This window comes from Moschus berezovskii, chromosome 19 (assembly GCF_049115385.1).
Source record: "Moschus berezovskii isolate FMDL1 chromosome 19, NW_MosBer_1.0, whole genome shotgun sequence".
Taxonomy (NCBI): Eukaryota; Metazoa; Chordata; class Mammalia; order Artiodactyla; family Moschidae; genus Moschus; species Moschus berezovskii.
Window position 1 is genome coordinate 66547158 of NC_142478.1, and position 15723 is coordinate 66562880.

The window sequence follows — 15723 nt, forward strand, 5'->3', positions numbered from 1 at the left end:
CCGGGAAGACAGCGGCTGTCACCTGGTAAGACCAGTGCCCAGAGGACGACAAAAGGGCAATGATCCTGCCTCGGGGGTGTCGCTCCCAAGGCAGCAGATACCTGACCTTTCCTCTTCTGCTACCAAACAAACACCTTAAGTCCACAGCTTGGTCTAATATTAGGGGGAAGGGGCACTTAAACCTTACGTCTGACTATACAGAAGACTCTTGGTTTTAGTAGTAAATTTTCTACTGGAAAGAAAGATGAAAAGAAAAAGAACAGTTCATATACTCATTAAGAGAGAAGACAGCCCGAGTCCAGGAGAACGCTGTCTGTGTCGGCTCAGACGATGCGCCTTTGGTCTACAGGGAGCAGGATGTGACATCCTAGGCAAACACTCAGGGCTTGTGTAGACTCCCTGGGTTCAGTGTGATCTATGGAACAAACTCTCAGCCTAACTAATAGCTGTGACAGCCTCTGTCTCCCTCCCAAAGCCCTCCCCGCCTCGGCACCACCCCTGGGGAAGACCCCCAGAGTAGGTGTTCTCACCTGGCTTAATTGTGGCACAGAACCTCCCCAGAGGTTGCTCCAGATAAAGTCTGGAATCAAACTGAAACCCTCCAGACTCTTGCTTGAAACCGTTAGGCCTCATGGGGAAGCAGAGGGCGGCAAGGGGGAGAACCACATTGAACTGTATGCCAAGTGTGAATCTGACTAATAACCACATTCGATACTGGATTGCTTCTGCCTCAGAAACAAAGCTCCATGGTTTGGGACAAGGGAGTCTTGTGGACTGCCAAACACAAAAATCAAATTCAAGTAAAATCTGTTAGAAAAGGGCCCATAAAAGAATATGAAGATGTTTCTCCAAGACTCCACCAATGTGTGATGAAAATGCCGAATGGTGGCAGATGTCAGCTGTGGTTTCCATTTGGCTGGAGCAGAGTCAACTTTCAAGCCCACTAGTGTTTCTTACACCACAGTAGAAAAACAATTCTAATCCATAGTTTCCAATTAATATATACGTGCTAGCAAGATGGCAGCAATGGGATTAGACATGAAAATGTAGAACTTAACTCTGTACCTTTCAAAAGCAATGTTTTTAGTATCGAGGCTGGTGTTAATGACAGGGCTTGTGAGCCGCCTCTCAACCTCCCTGCTTTTAGGTTTCATCAGGTCCAGAGTGAGGCGCTCCATTTCCTGGGAAAGGTCAAAGTGTTCAGTAGTGACCACTCTGTCATCATGGTTGACTTCCATCAGCTCTGCCCAGTTGTCTGTTAACGGAAGCAAGGGCTTAACTAAGCACAGTGCAAGGAAGATGCAAAACCAAAGAAGCTTCGTGTATTAAACTGCATCATCCTTCACACACACACACACACACACGTGAACACATTTCGATGGTGACAAATCACTCGGAACTTATCAACAGCAGTGACTACAAGGGAAGCCACTCACCTTCTCCTTTAAAGATGAAGCTCCGCCTGCCTCTTATCCAGCTCATGTTCTCAAAGCCCAGCAGTGTGATATCCACACGCAGTTTGGCACCGCTTTTCCAAATGCGACAGACGTCATTTGGGCATATTCGGGAAACCAAGGGCACTGGAGGAGAGATGTGTACTACTGAGAAAAGCCTGAGGGCCCGGCAGAACAGTCAGGCCCTGCAAATCAGGACCCTGACTTTACTGAAAGGACAGGAGAGGCGAGATGCTGACGGTCATACAGAACTGGGCCTGGCTCCCATGCTAATGATACAAGAAGTCATTCTTAAAGAATGAAAGTGGACTTTCAGTTCTAGAGCCGTTTATAAAACTGCAGATCTATGTCTTGCCCAGAGAAAACACTAAATCAACTTCTCAAGTGTGTTCTCAGTCCCAGATGAACCCCTCTTACTGACTGCCATCAAGGCTAGAGTGTGCCCATCTGGCCGTCCTCATCCAAAACACATGCTACTCTTCCATCTGGCCTCAACCCACTGTATCTCATTCCCACGACTCACGAGATCAGACGTCTAAAATATGCTGCTTTTTAACAAAACCTGGGGTCAAGGTTATTATTTTCATTAAAAAGAACTCAGATTTATCGAAGACTCTGAAGTTCTCTTCCTTCATATACATTTTACTTCGTTTAAATGTTTCATGGCAAATATGACTTCGTGCCTGAAAGGGAAGTAGTCTGGAAGTGAAAATAGCTGAGGCTCTGGGAGTTGGAAGCTGTCATTAACTGATCTACAAGGCACAGAAGTAGAACATCTAGGAAAATTACTGTCAGTCAATTTGCCTTACATAAGATTTTGGAGCAATGCATCCATTTTATTAAAAAATGAGCTATTCCAATATTCATCTCATCTTCTTCCTTAGAAAAACAAGTTTAAAAGAATCATATTGAACTATATAAGGAAATGAGTAACTGAATTATGATAAATCTACTTACTAAAGACTTTAGCCCCTTTAAAGTGACATTTAAAAAAAACGAATAATATGGATAAAGGTCAGCCACAGGTAACAAAATGAGGAGACAAAATTGTCTATATATTCCACTAACGAATGCTTGGGAGAAAAAGTCCCATGCGTGTAGGATAAGATTGGAAGGAACACACCTACAACAGTAAGCACTTGTGCTTAAGTAGGGCTGTGGGCGACTGTTACTCTCATCTATGCACTTCCTAGATTTAAAAAATAAATATATAACTTCCATAAGAGAAAAATAAGCCTATATTCAAGCTAAATAAATTTCAAGCTCACAGCCACTCACCCCAGCTGGTGAATTCCCATTTCATCTGCACGTAAAAATCCGGAGCCTGAAGGACAAAGGTTTAAAATAAATCACTCAAAAAAATAAATAAAAGAAATCACTCCTGCTATCAGAAACTAACACAACATTGTAAATCGACTATACTCCAATAAAAATTAATTTAAAAAATAAAACAAAATAAATTACCCTTGGTACCATTAGCTAAACACAAACACAGTAAGGGTTGATAGAGTTGTTCAAAAGGGAGAGGGAGAAAGAATAGAGAAAATAAGAAACATAAATTGCAAACCCATCAGACTAAATGCCTATTTTTATATTCAGGCTGTTATTTTTATCTCACTATAAAATATGTCTAGACAGTTAATAAAGTTAACTGCAGGCGACAAGGTTGGAGGGAGATAAAAGTCAAATCCGATTTAAGGGTTCAGTTGGATTCCTAGCAGTGAGGGCCACAGGCTGGTCTAAGCAAGGAGAAGGAGCGTGGACTCCACCTGTTCTACAGGAAACCTGACTGCAAAAGGCTCTGTGTGCTGGGAAGGGTGGGGTGTTTATCAGACCACTCTGAAACCAGGAGGGTGTGAGACATCACTGTCCCCAGGAAGTTGAGTTTTCCCTCCAGACTTTTGCCCCCCCATTTTCCTCTTAAATTTCTAGAATTTGGCTTTTTGAGGTTTCACACCACCACAGCAAGCCTGTTTAGAATCATTTTCTGACCCACCATGACTTCCGATAGAAGGTTCTGGGAGAGCAACTTAAGAAACCCAAGAAGACAAAAGCTAGAAATCCCAGATTCCAAAGATGGGTGAAGTCACTCCAAGGGACAACGGAAAAGAAACACGGACATGCAGTGAGGAGACGCTGTTGAAAGACAGGCCGTTAGGCATGGCCTCTGGTGCCACGGAGCACCAGGTCATTTGTGGGCTGTCTATAACCTCCAACGCAGGGTATAACTCAGGGCGGTTCACTGCTATGGATCAACACAGGTGAAAAACAAGTCTTTTACATGGAATTTTTAAAGGGGGGTGACTCTAGGTAAGATAAGTCATTTTCTGCTTTGTCAAACGGACAGATGATGTTTTTAGTTCCTCCTACAGTGAGTTAGATAAGAAAACAAATCTATGTGATCTTTGTGCACTCAAACACACATCTATTTTAAAATCAATGGATACAACAACTTATATTTTACGGATGGTTTCTGTGCAGTATGTGGAAAATCAATGGCTTAGGCAGGATTTAGCATAAGTGTTAATATTTTTTTAAGAAGAATGCTCAGATTGTCTCACAGCAAAGTTATTCCTTTTCTCAACAGAGCTGTTAATTTTTCTCAAGAAGTGTGGGAAGCTGATTTATCTAGCAAGTATCTTTGGAAGTACTTGGGGAAGCTCACTTATATGCTTAGACTGAGAATAAATGACGTGCAAATTGAACCGCTGGCTGCCTTAGGAATTCTGCACATGGCTGACCAATAAGACAGCTATCACAAGTGACAGAGGCTATCTGAAGAATGGCAACCAGCATCCCAAACAATCCAAGGGGGACTTCTCTGACGGTCTAGTGACTAAGACTCCGCACTCTCGATGCAGGAGGATGGGGGTTTGATCCCAGGTCAGGGAACTAGATCCCACATGCCCCAACTAAGAGTTTCCACGCTGCAACTAAAAAACTTGCGTGCTAGGTTGAAGATCCCATGCACTGCAACTAAGACCCGGCGAGGTCAAATAAATATTAAAACAAACAAACAAAACAAACTTGAGAGCCTAGAAATAAAATCTTTTAAGAAACTTCTCCAAGTGTTACAGAGCCCATACCCTTTTACTCACAAGACAGATAAACTGCCCCAAAGCTAGTAACTCTTAAGTTCAGGCAATGGTTTAGAAGTCACAAAATACTAATGGCTAGAAGTGACAGAGGTGTCAAGCAGAGTTGCACACAGACTTCTGAGCCTTAACAGGTCCTGAAAATCCCCAGACAGTAACGAAGTTCATTATCATTTCCCCAAGATGACCTGAGCTCAGGATGCTACTGTTAAGAAAACAGGCAGCTAGACAAATTAATTGCCTGATGTCTATTTGTGTTTAGTTCTAACTTTTAAATACCACTTAGAAGAGTCGGTCTAGTGACCTGGAAACATACTTTGTGAAAGACATCATACATTTAACAGATCGCAAAAGCAAGGAATCATGCTATTTGGTATTCAATACATCGTTTTCACAATCCTTAAAACTGTTTGGGAAGGCGCACAAGGATGTCAGACTGTCTGTGGCTGCTGTGTCAGCATTTAACTCCACTGATGGTGCTGTCAGTTTTTATGGCTACCTCGAGAATTTTCTGGAGCAGCTCCGGAACTCCCTCGAGGGCCATGGATGTGTTGTGGAAGTCCCGATGCTGAAGGACCGTGTACACCATCTCGGGGTCACCGGTGCTCACAGCCTCGTGCAAAACTGGAAGGCAAAAAGATGTAATCTGATCACCCTGTATCCTCATACTTACTCACAAATTCCAAAGCCAGGCTTGAAAAGTATATCTCTGGATTGAAGGCCAACAATTTCTTTAAAGTGGGACAGAGGCTCCAGCCCTACCCAGTCTTCATGAGCATGACTCCTTACTTTAACCCCTATCTGACTGAGAAGAGAATGGTGTACTCTCAGCCTCTTGAGCAAACCTGCCATTATTCTCTTTCCCGTTTCTTACTACTGACTCTGAAATCCTGACGGTGTCTTCAGAGCTGGCTTTCACTGTGTGATCACACAGCTGTGGAGATGGGCAGGCAGGTTATGTGTATTCTTGCTCAGTCAACCCCAAAGTACTCGGACCAGTAGTACGAGAGCTTACAGAACGAGTGTTGCTGTTGTTTCATTGCTATGTCGTGTCTGACTCTTCACAATCCCATGGGTTGCAGCACTCCAGGCTCCTCTGTCCTTTAGTGTCTCCTAGAGTTTGCTCAAATTCATGTCCATTGAGTTGGTGATGCTATCAACTATCTCATCCTCTGCCGCCCTCTTCTTCTTCTGCCCTCAATCTTTCCCAGCATCAGAGTTTTTCCCAAATGAGTTGGCTTTTCGATCAGGTGGCCAAAGTATTGGAGCTTCAGCATCAGTCCTTCCAATGAATATTCAGGGTTGATTTCCTTTAGGATTGACTGGTTTGATCTCCTCAAAGTCCAAGGGAGTCTCAAGAGTCTCAAAACAAGTGAAGTGCCAGGATTTCACTGGAAAAGGATACTACTTTCAGCTATAATTTTTTTTTTTTGGCCAGGGGGGTGGTGCGGTGGTGGTGAGATATGACCTTTATTAAGCTTATCCACCACATTTTTTCTTTTGGTACAGAAAAAATGTCTGGATCAAGCCAAATGTTTGTTACTATAATTTCTACATCACAATTAAAATCCAAACAGTTTTTCAAAAACAGTCAACTCAATCAAAACCCACTATTTCAGAATCAATAGCTTCTTTGAAGCCACAGTAACACTTAAACATGGTTAAGACTTGAATGCAGAAATTTGGCTTGTTGGAAAGCTAATTAAGCTTCCAACTTGCTCAAACAGAATTACAAAAAAGGCAAAATTGTGTTACTCCCAGAGATCCAGTCCACTGGAATCACCAACACTGGCTGGCTGTAGGGGTGTTTAGAGTCCTGAGATAATGCGGAATCCAGGCTTCCTGTAGACAGTCTTCTGTTGTCCTCTCTTCCCAGAGATTTAAGGATGTGTGGACTGACATCACCACCAGCCACTGGAGCCTTGATAACAGAGTCCAATTCTTCATCTGCACGAACAGCAAGTTGCAAGTGACGAGGCGTGATACACTTTACCTTCAAGTCTTTCGATGCATTTCCTGCCAATTCAAGTACCTCTGCAGTGAGGTACTCCAGGATGGCTGTGCTACACACAGCAGCAGTCACGTCCACACATCCATGGCTGGTGGTCCTAGATTTCAGGTACAGATGAATACGGCCCCCCAGGAACTGCAGACTGGCTCTCTGCGCGTGAGAAAGCGCCTTTGTGTTGGCCTTTCCAGAGTCCTTCCCAGCCTTACTGTCAGCCATTTCGAATTGTGCTGAGGCTCAAACAAGCAAGGCAGAGCAAGGACTAGTCAGACACCCAGCGAGAGCCTGCCGCCTACTCCTTCCTCACACGGCGATTCAAACTGCCTATCACTTCTTTCTGATTGTCCATCATGATGGATTTGCTGGAGTTACTGCCATGTTCCTCAGGGGAAACCGGGTGCTCGCACTCGTGTCTGGGGCACTGAGAGCCGCTTTCTGGATGAGGAGTCACCCTCTACCCCGGGCGCCTGGCCCAGGACACAATTGGAACCATTGTGCTGCAGACAAGCCAGCGGCCTCCGAGGCTCTCAGCTCCTTCCCCAGCCCCAAGTCCCCAGAGAGACAGAGCTCAAGATAAAGATGTCTCTGAGGACAATGAGGACTGAGGCTACCCTTTATTCAGAGAGAGAAAACAAAATGGAAGGCTTTGCGTTACTTCACAAGTACACTTGCCTGTCCAACCCTCACGATTTTCCTTTGTCACATCTGCTTTATGTCGGAGCAGGACTCTGGCAGATTCCAAATGTCCCAAAGAAACAGCAAGATGCAACAAGGTGCGACCTCGAGGATCCAGGGCCTCCACGTTCTGTAAAGTAAGCACTGGCATTTATATAACTGGATACAAAAACGTGGAAAGGAATTTCAGAGGTTAATAGTGAGTACAGAAATTAAAAATAGCATTTGCACACTCAAGACAGCAGTACATGGGAAAAACAAATGCTTACACATGGGCACGAACTGAAACGTGACTCTGGGGGCTATAAATAAAGGTGACAGTTACTGAGTTCCTTTTTCTATAAAGTTAAGAGCTTCATAAATAAACACCGGCTACAGGCCTCTGATCATCAAACACAACCCGAAGCACAACAGCACTCAAATTAAGTCTAAATAAGGCTAAGGGCTTTCATGGAAACACAGCCACCCCGTGGTGTGGAACGCGGGGGATTTCTCCAGCACATCTTAGCACTCAAGTCCAGAACAGGAAGTGCAAGGACTTTAATCAAAACTGAAAGTACAGAAGATAATTTGGGTCAGAATAAAAGTACGTTCTCTAGCTGGATTTCCACCAAAACACCACTCTCGTCATTGTGTGTTGAGCTCCAAGTGCCCCAAAGTGGCAGCATCCGTGGGTCCCACATACAATGAGCATGATCCGCCAGGCACGTGTGTGGACACAGATAAACATCCATTTGGCTTCTACCCTTCATTCCTATTCTGGTCCTCCCTCCAGCACCTGCACTGGGGTCCAGGGCTCAGTCTGAACGGGTCAGTGCTGCCTTCCAGAGACAGCTCTGAATGTTCTTCCAAGGATACAAGAAACTTCCGTGGGGCTTTTGTAAAATAAAAGCCTTTAAGGGGACTCCCCTGGGGGTCCAGGGTTGGGAATCTGCTTGCCAATGCACGGGACATGGGTTCGATCCCTAGTCCAGAAGATCCCACGTGCCATGGAGCAACTAAGCCTGTGAGCCACAACTACTGAACCCATGGACCACGACTCTGAGCCCTTGCTCCCCAATAAGAGAAGCCACAGAAATAAGAAGTCTGCACATCTCAATGAAGAGTAGCCCCCACTACTAGAAAAAAGAGCCCGTGTGCAGCAATGAAGACCCACCACAGCCCCAAATCATGAGACTGCTTGCTTAGAAAATGTGCTTTATGTTGACGTGCGATGCTAGTTGTGGTGCAGCCTCCAGAGAGATCCAGGACAAGCCACTGTCGGCCACAGGAGAGGAAGGTAAGCAGCACTGTGGGTAAACAGCCACTATCCAACAGCTACCCAACCTCCCTGTTTCGCTGATTGGATCAAGGCCATTGTGAAGTGAAGACAGACTGGTATTGAAGAAAAATAGAAGTGGCTGAAGATATTCCGCTAAGTGAACATGTGTCCTCCTGGACCAACTCCAGGCCTCAGTGTTATCTCAGGTGCTGAAATGCCATCACATGTCCTAGAACAGGGCCCACACCACCTCCTGGGATTCCCTGACTTTTCCAACGGGATGGTCTGTTTATCTCACTGCTGCTGCTGCTACTGCTAAGTCACTTCAGTCGTGTCCGACTCTGTGCAACCCCATAGACGGCAGTCCACCAAGCTCCTCTGTCCCTGGGATTCTCCAGGCAAGAATACTGGAGTGGGTTGCCATTTCCTTCTCCAATGCAGGAAAGTGAAAAGTGAAAGTGAAGTTGCTCAGTTGTGTCCGACTCTTAGCGACCTCATGGACTGTCCAAAGGGCGGGATCTGAATCTTATATTTCTTAGCTTCTGCCACCTTAGTCTCTAATTTGTATTAAATCATTGTTCTTTTTTCTTCTTTTAAGTAATGCGACTTAAAACTATTAATTTACCTGAAGTTTAGCAGGAAAGAAAGACTTAGCAAATTCATTCTTATCTTTCACGTCTGTTATAGATGATGCTTTCTTACTTAACAAGTTTTATGTACTACATGAAAGGTGCTCGGGTTAGCATGCTGCCAGACACAGGAGATGCTTAACATATTTACCAGGCAAAAGGGGAAACTACTTACTTGAATGTACACCCTAGAACAAAGCCAACATCTGGGACTAAGAAGTAACGCTCAAGTTTCTGGGCCACTAGATATGATGTATACATTCAAATTCAAATATATTAACTTTTTTCTATTTTTGACCACAGGGCAGCAGGGGGGGGCAACTGTATGTCTGAGTCCCATAGCTGCACACTTTGCATAGATAATTATAACTATCTATGCAGGGCCTCCTATGCCCCTCCTTCTCATCTGAAAGGAGAGAATGGAGGAAAAATGATATATTATAATGACAGTGTGATGTAAAACAATGGGTAAATAACAATTAGAGTGGAAACTGGTGGGGGGAAAAAGATAGAAAATCAACAGAGAAATATCAACAAAACCAAAAGTTGGCTCTTGGAAAATATCAACAAAATTGACCAACTTTTGGCTAGACGGACCAAAAGAAAAAAAAGAGAGAAGATTCAAGTTATCAAAATCAGGAATGATATAGGGGATATTACTATCAACTCTACATAAATAAAAAGTATTATAAATGAATACTATGAACAACTGTATGCCAACAAATGAGAACTTAGATGAAAGGTACATATTCCTAGGTAGCCACAAACTAGCAAAACTCATTTAGGAAAAAAACAGAAAATGTGAAAAAATTTATAACAAGTAAAAAGATTGACTCAGTAATTTTAAAATTTCCCATGGGGAAAAAACCTCAGACCCAGAATGGCTTCACTGGTGAATTCTACCAAACGTTCAACAAATTAATTCCAATTCTTCACAAACCCAAAAAACAGAAGAAGGAAGAAAACCTCCCAACTCATTTTATAAGCCTATCATGCTGACAACAAACAAATCACACAAGAAAAGACAACCACAGACCAATATCTCTTATGACTTTAGATACAAAAATCCTCGACAATATTTTAGCAAAATAAATTCAATAATATATGAGAAGGGTTATTGTACACCATGACCAAGTGAGTTTATCCCACAAATGCAAGGGTGGCTTAACATCCAATAATCAATTAATGTAACACATCATAGTGATATAAAAAAATAAAAAAACATATGACCATCTCAATAAATGTATGCTGTGGTCTGAATGTGAAGTGTCCATCCAAAATTCATATGTTGACATTCTAATCCCCAAAGATGATGGTATTAGGAAGTGGGGCCTTTGGGAAGTACTTAGATCATGAGAGTGGAACCCTCATAAATGGAATGAGTGTCTTTAGAAAACAGGCTCCAAAGAGCTTGTGAAACCTCTTCCACCAAGTTAGGACACTGTGAGAAGACACTTGCTATGAACCAGGAGGAAAGCCCTCACCAGACACCACACAAACCCGCTGGCACCATGATCTTGGACTTAAAGGCACCAAAATTATATAAATTTCTATTGTTCATAAACTGTCCACTTTATGATATTTTGTTACTGCAGCCCAAATGGACTAAGATGAGGCAGAAAAAGCATTTCACAAAATCCTACACCCCTTCATGATTAAAAAAAAAAACAAAACATTCAACAAACTAGGAATGAAGGGAACTTATTCAAACATCATCCATCTATGAAAAACCCACAGCTAACATCATACTTAATGGTGAAAGCATGGATGCTCTCCGCCAAGATAAGAAATAAGACAGGAAAATCTCTTCATCATATCTATTAAACATTGTACTAGAGGTTCCAACCAAGGCTATAAGGCAAGAAAAAGAAATAAAAGGCATCTGGACTGAAAAGGAAAATGTAAAACTATTTCTACTCATAGACAACCTGATCTCACATATAGGAAATCCTAGGAAATCCACCTAAAAAATATTAGAACTAATGAGTTCAGCAAGTTGTAGGCTATAACAGCAATGTAGAAAAATCAACTATATATTTATACACCTGTAACAACTCAAAAGTGAAATAAAATTCCATTTACAGTGACATTGAAAAGAATAAAACATTTATAAATAAGTAGCAAAAGAAGTATAAACCTTATACTGTAAAAACTATAAAGCATTATTGAAAGAAATAAAGGTCTAAATAAATGGAAAAACATCCCATGTTCATGGTTCAGAAGACTTAATATTTTAACATGTCAAAACTCCCTAAACTGAGCTACAGAGTCAACATAATCTCCATCAAAATTCCAGCTTATTTCTTGCAGAAATGAACCAGGTGATACTAAAATTCTTAAGGAAATTCAAGGGACCCGGAATAGCCAAATCATCTTGAAAAGAAGAGTAAAATTTGGAATTCACACTTCCCAGTTTCAAAACTTACTACCAAAAGCTACAGCCATCAAGACTGTGATACTGGCAAAAGGGTAGACATATAAATCAGTGGAATACAATTTAGAGTCCAGAAAAAAAACTTATACATTTATGGTCAATTGATTTTCCAACAAGGGTGCCAAAATAATTCAATGGGGATAGAATAACCTTTTCCACAAATGGTGCTTGAACAACTAGATATAAACATGCAAAAAAAGAATGAAGTATTGTATATACTAAATGCAAAAATTAGCTCAAAGTTGATCATAAACCTGAATGTAAGAAATAAAACAATAAAACTCTTAGAGGAAAACATACAATTATATTTGTGTGACCTTGTGTTAAGCAAAATTTTCTAAGATACAACATCAAAAGCATAAGAGACAAAAGAAAATATAGGTAAATTATGCTCCATCTAAACTGAAAACTGTTGTACTTCAAATGGTATAAAGAAAGTAAAAAGACAACCCAAAGACAGGGAGAAATATTTGTAAGTCATATACTTATCAAGGGGCTAGTATTTAGAATATGGGAGCTTCCCAGGTGGCCCTAGTGGTAAAGAACTCGTCTGCCAGTGTGGGAGACACAAAAGACACGGGTTTGATCCCTGGGTCGGGAAGATCCCCTGATGGAGGGCATGGCAACCCACTCCAGTGTTCTTGCCTGGAGAATCCCATGGACAGAGGAGCCTGGCGGGCTACAGGCCATGGGGTTGCAAACAGTTGGACATGACTGAGGCAACTTAGCATGTGCACATCTAGAATATATGAAGAACTCTAACTACCCATGAGGGCTTCCCTGGTGGCTCAGAGGTTAAAGCGTCTGCCTCCAATGCGGGAGACCCGGGTTCAATCCCTGGGTTGGGAAGATCCCCTGGAGAAGGAAATGGAAACCCACTCCAGTATTCTTGCCTGGAGAATCCCATGGACGGAGAAGCCTGGTAGGCTACAGTCCATGGGGTCGCAGAGAGTCGGACACGACTGAGCGACGGAACGGAACGGAACTACCCATGAATAAGAAGACAAATGATCCAGTTTTAAAATGGGCAAGGGATTTAAATAGACACTTCTTCAAAGAAGATATGCCATGGCCTACAGCACATAGAAGATGCTCAAATAATTAATCATTGTGCTGTGCTGCGCTTACTTGCTTAGTCATGTCAGACTCTTTGCGACCCCATGATCTGTAAGCCGCTCTGTCCATGGGGATTCTCCAGGTAAGAATACTGGAGTAGGTTGTCATGCCCTCCAACAAGGGGTCTTTCCGACCCAGGAATCAAACCCAAGTCTTCCGCATTGAAGGTGGATTCTTTACCATCTGAGCCACCAGGAAAGCCCAAGAATACTGGAGAATACTCGTCTAGGGGATTTTCCTGACCCAGGAATGGAACCAGGGTCTCCTGCATTGCAGGCAGATTCTTTACCAGCTGAGCTACCAGGGAAGCTTAGGGAAATGCATATCAAAACCACAATGAGACAATACTTCACATCCATTAGGATGGCTACAATCAAAAGGACAATAACAAGTGCTGACAAGGATGTGGAAAAACTAGAACCATTATACATTGCTGATGGGAATGTAAAATGGTGCAGTCAAACTGAAAAAACATTTGGCAGTTCCTCAAAAAGTTAAACACAGAATTACTATTAATATAAGACCCAGCAAGTCCTCTTGTAGGTGTTTACCCAAGAAAAATAAAAACATAGTCACACAAAAACCTGTACACAGATAAGCAGAGCAGCATTTCTCATAACAGCCCCAATGTCCACCAACTGGCTAAGGAATAAACAAAATACAGTGTATACATACACACACATACACAGACACACACACACACACACATACACACACACAGGAATACTATGCAGCCATTAAAAGGAATGAAGTATTAACATCTCTCATGACATGGATGAACACTGAAAACATCATGTTAGGTTAAAGAAGCCACACACAAAAGGCCACGTATTGTATGATTCCATTTGTAAGAAATGTCCAGAAGAAGCAAACCTTGATAGAGGTATCAAGCTGCATAATGTTGCCTGGGGCTGAAAGGCTGGGGGGAAATAGGGAATGACAGCTAATGGGTGTGGGGTTTCTTTCGGGGGTGATGGAAATGTTCTGGAATGTGACTGTGGTGACAATTGCAAACTCAGGGAATACACTAAAAACAGTGAATAATGCACATTAATGGGTGGATTGCATAAGGGAACTGAATCTCAATAAAGACGGTTAAAAGTCAACCTGTGTATGTGTTTTATGTAACACATAAATTTAATCTACGATCTATATGCTCTTTGACGTGTTGCTTAACTCCTCTTGAGCTTCAGTATGCTCGCTTGTAAAATGGGAACAATAAGAACAAACAAAAAACAAAACCCACCTATCTTACAAAAGTCTTACAAGGGTAAACCTCATGGCAAGCTCTTAGAAGAGTCAGCTCTTATGATTATACACCTACACTACATTGCTTCACCTAAGCTGTCACTGTCTCCCTAAAAGGGATTTGTTCAAATTTCCTTACAGCTAATAGGGGAGCTGAGGGTCCTAAACTAATGAAATGAGTTGAGTTAGCAAGAGTTCAGAATTTCACTGGAATTCACTGTCACAGCCAATCATTTAAGTTTTTCCTTTAAGTTTCTCCAATGATGAGCTGCACCAAATTAAAACTGCCCATCCTCTTAATGATCATAGTGCCCCCCCAAAGAAGAAAAGGCATGAGATTTTTCCATGTCTCCTTATGTGCTAATTTTTAAGCCCACCGACTTTTCTCATCCAAGCCCTCTTTGGTAGCCTGCTGCTCTCCAGCAGAGTGCGGGCTGCAGTGTCTGACAGCAGGGTTCACTTCTGGGTCCCTCACTAGCCTCGGGGGACCCACTCTGAGTGGCACAGAATCAGAACTTCAGAACTATCACAGGTGCCTCCTGGAGGGAAGGCCTCGGGCAAGAGGCTGCTAATTGGCCCTCCCTTTGCTTGAGAGAGTCAACCACCCTCATTCCTGTGTTCTCTCTGATGGCCCTGGTCCTCTGTGGCCAGCTGGGGCCTGAGCTGGTTCTCCCACCCCAAGTCCGGGGGAGGGGGAGGTATACATAGTGCCTGGTTTCGGAGATGCGACTGAGCCCGAGGGCTGGGGAGAAGCACCTGAGAGCAGGCTCCAGGCTCTTTCCCTTGGATCCAAGGCTCTGGCTCAGGGCGGGCCTCCAGCCAACAGGCACTGGCTTGAATGAGTGCCCGGTGGCCTCACCCAGCCTTGCCCCAGGCTGCGATGAGAACCCCCAGGTGGTTCCCTGTCAGGCTCTGAGCACTGCCGCTGCCTAGAACGTCCTCTTTTGCCCAGATTTTGTGCTTTCACTGGTGGCTCCCTAACTGAGGGCTGGCCCTGGTGTCAGGCCTCATCTGCCACCCTCTACCCAACTCGATCCCACAGGGCTTTCCCTCCTCTGCTAAGGTGCAGGGACTGTCCTTTGCATCTGTCCCCTTAAATTTTCATTCATTCTCCCAGCATCAGCAGGAAGGCTGAAAGATGTTTAACAGACCTCTCTGGCTAAGTGACAAAAGGCATAACCAGAACACAGATCATTTCAACTGCACCGACCAACTTCAAGGCCCCACTGAATATTAAAGACAGTAGAGCTGATGGGTTAAGAGGCACTTAATAAAGTGCGTCGGCTGAGTAAACGTTGAAAGCTTGAAACAATCTCATCTCTGGCAGTTACACAAGCGGTGAACTTCAGCTAAATGAACAAGACACGGTGGGACTGGGGCTGACTCACACACATTCAGAAACACATGCTTATTCTTCTTCATCTGGATAAACTTGATTCTTTCTGTGCTGCTGTTCCTAGAACAAAATAAAAATTCTTACAGCTACCAGTGTGCCTGCTTCATGTCTCACTCGTGGGATGGAAAGAATGAAGAACGGACTGCAGAAAAGTGCTGGCAAACAAAGCCTTAAGTGAAACAGCTGGCTTTACTGCTGGGGTGATGGGAATTTTTTGTTTTTAATTATGCAGCCAATACGGGTTCCTTGTAGAAAAACTGGAACATACATAAAAGGAGCTACATTCCCAGGATGATGATGATATTAACAGCAGCAGCTCCGGTAAATGTACTGCTTCCAGGTACCCTGGGCCCACACCTTCTGATCTGTTCCCTTCCTCTTTCTCCAGAATCCTGAAATGGAGGCAC

At 43.2% G+C, this 15723-nt stretch overlaps 1 protein-coding gene and 1 pseudogene across 1 annotated transcript in view; both read right to left on the minus strand.

The window, feature by feature from the left end:
• ANKRD13A (ankyrin repeat domain 13A) overlaps positions 1-15723 on the minus strand; it is a 36131-nt gene that overhangs the window by 15775 nt on the left and 4633 nt on the right. The window contains exons 2-6 of the mRNA XM_055404757.2: positions 7230-7362; positions 5049-5173; positions 2733-2778; positions 1437-1580; positions 1066-1255 (exon numbers count right to left, since the gene is read on the minus strand). Of these exons, the coding sequence (XP_055260732.2) occupies positions 1066-1255; positions 1437-1580; positions 2733-2778; positions 5049-5173; positions 7230-7362 (638 nt within the window). The remainder of the gene's footprint in view (positions 1-1065; positions 1256-1436; positions 1581-2732; positions 2779-5048; positions 5174-7229; positions 7363-15723) is intronic.
• Positions 6358-7217, minus strand: LOC148774903 (histone H2A.Z pseudogene; annotated as a pseudogene).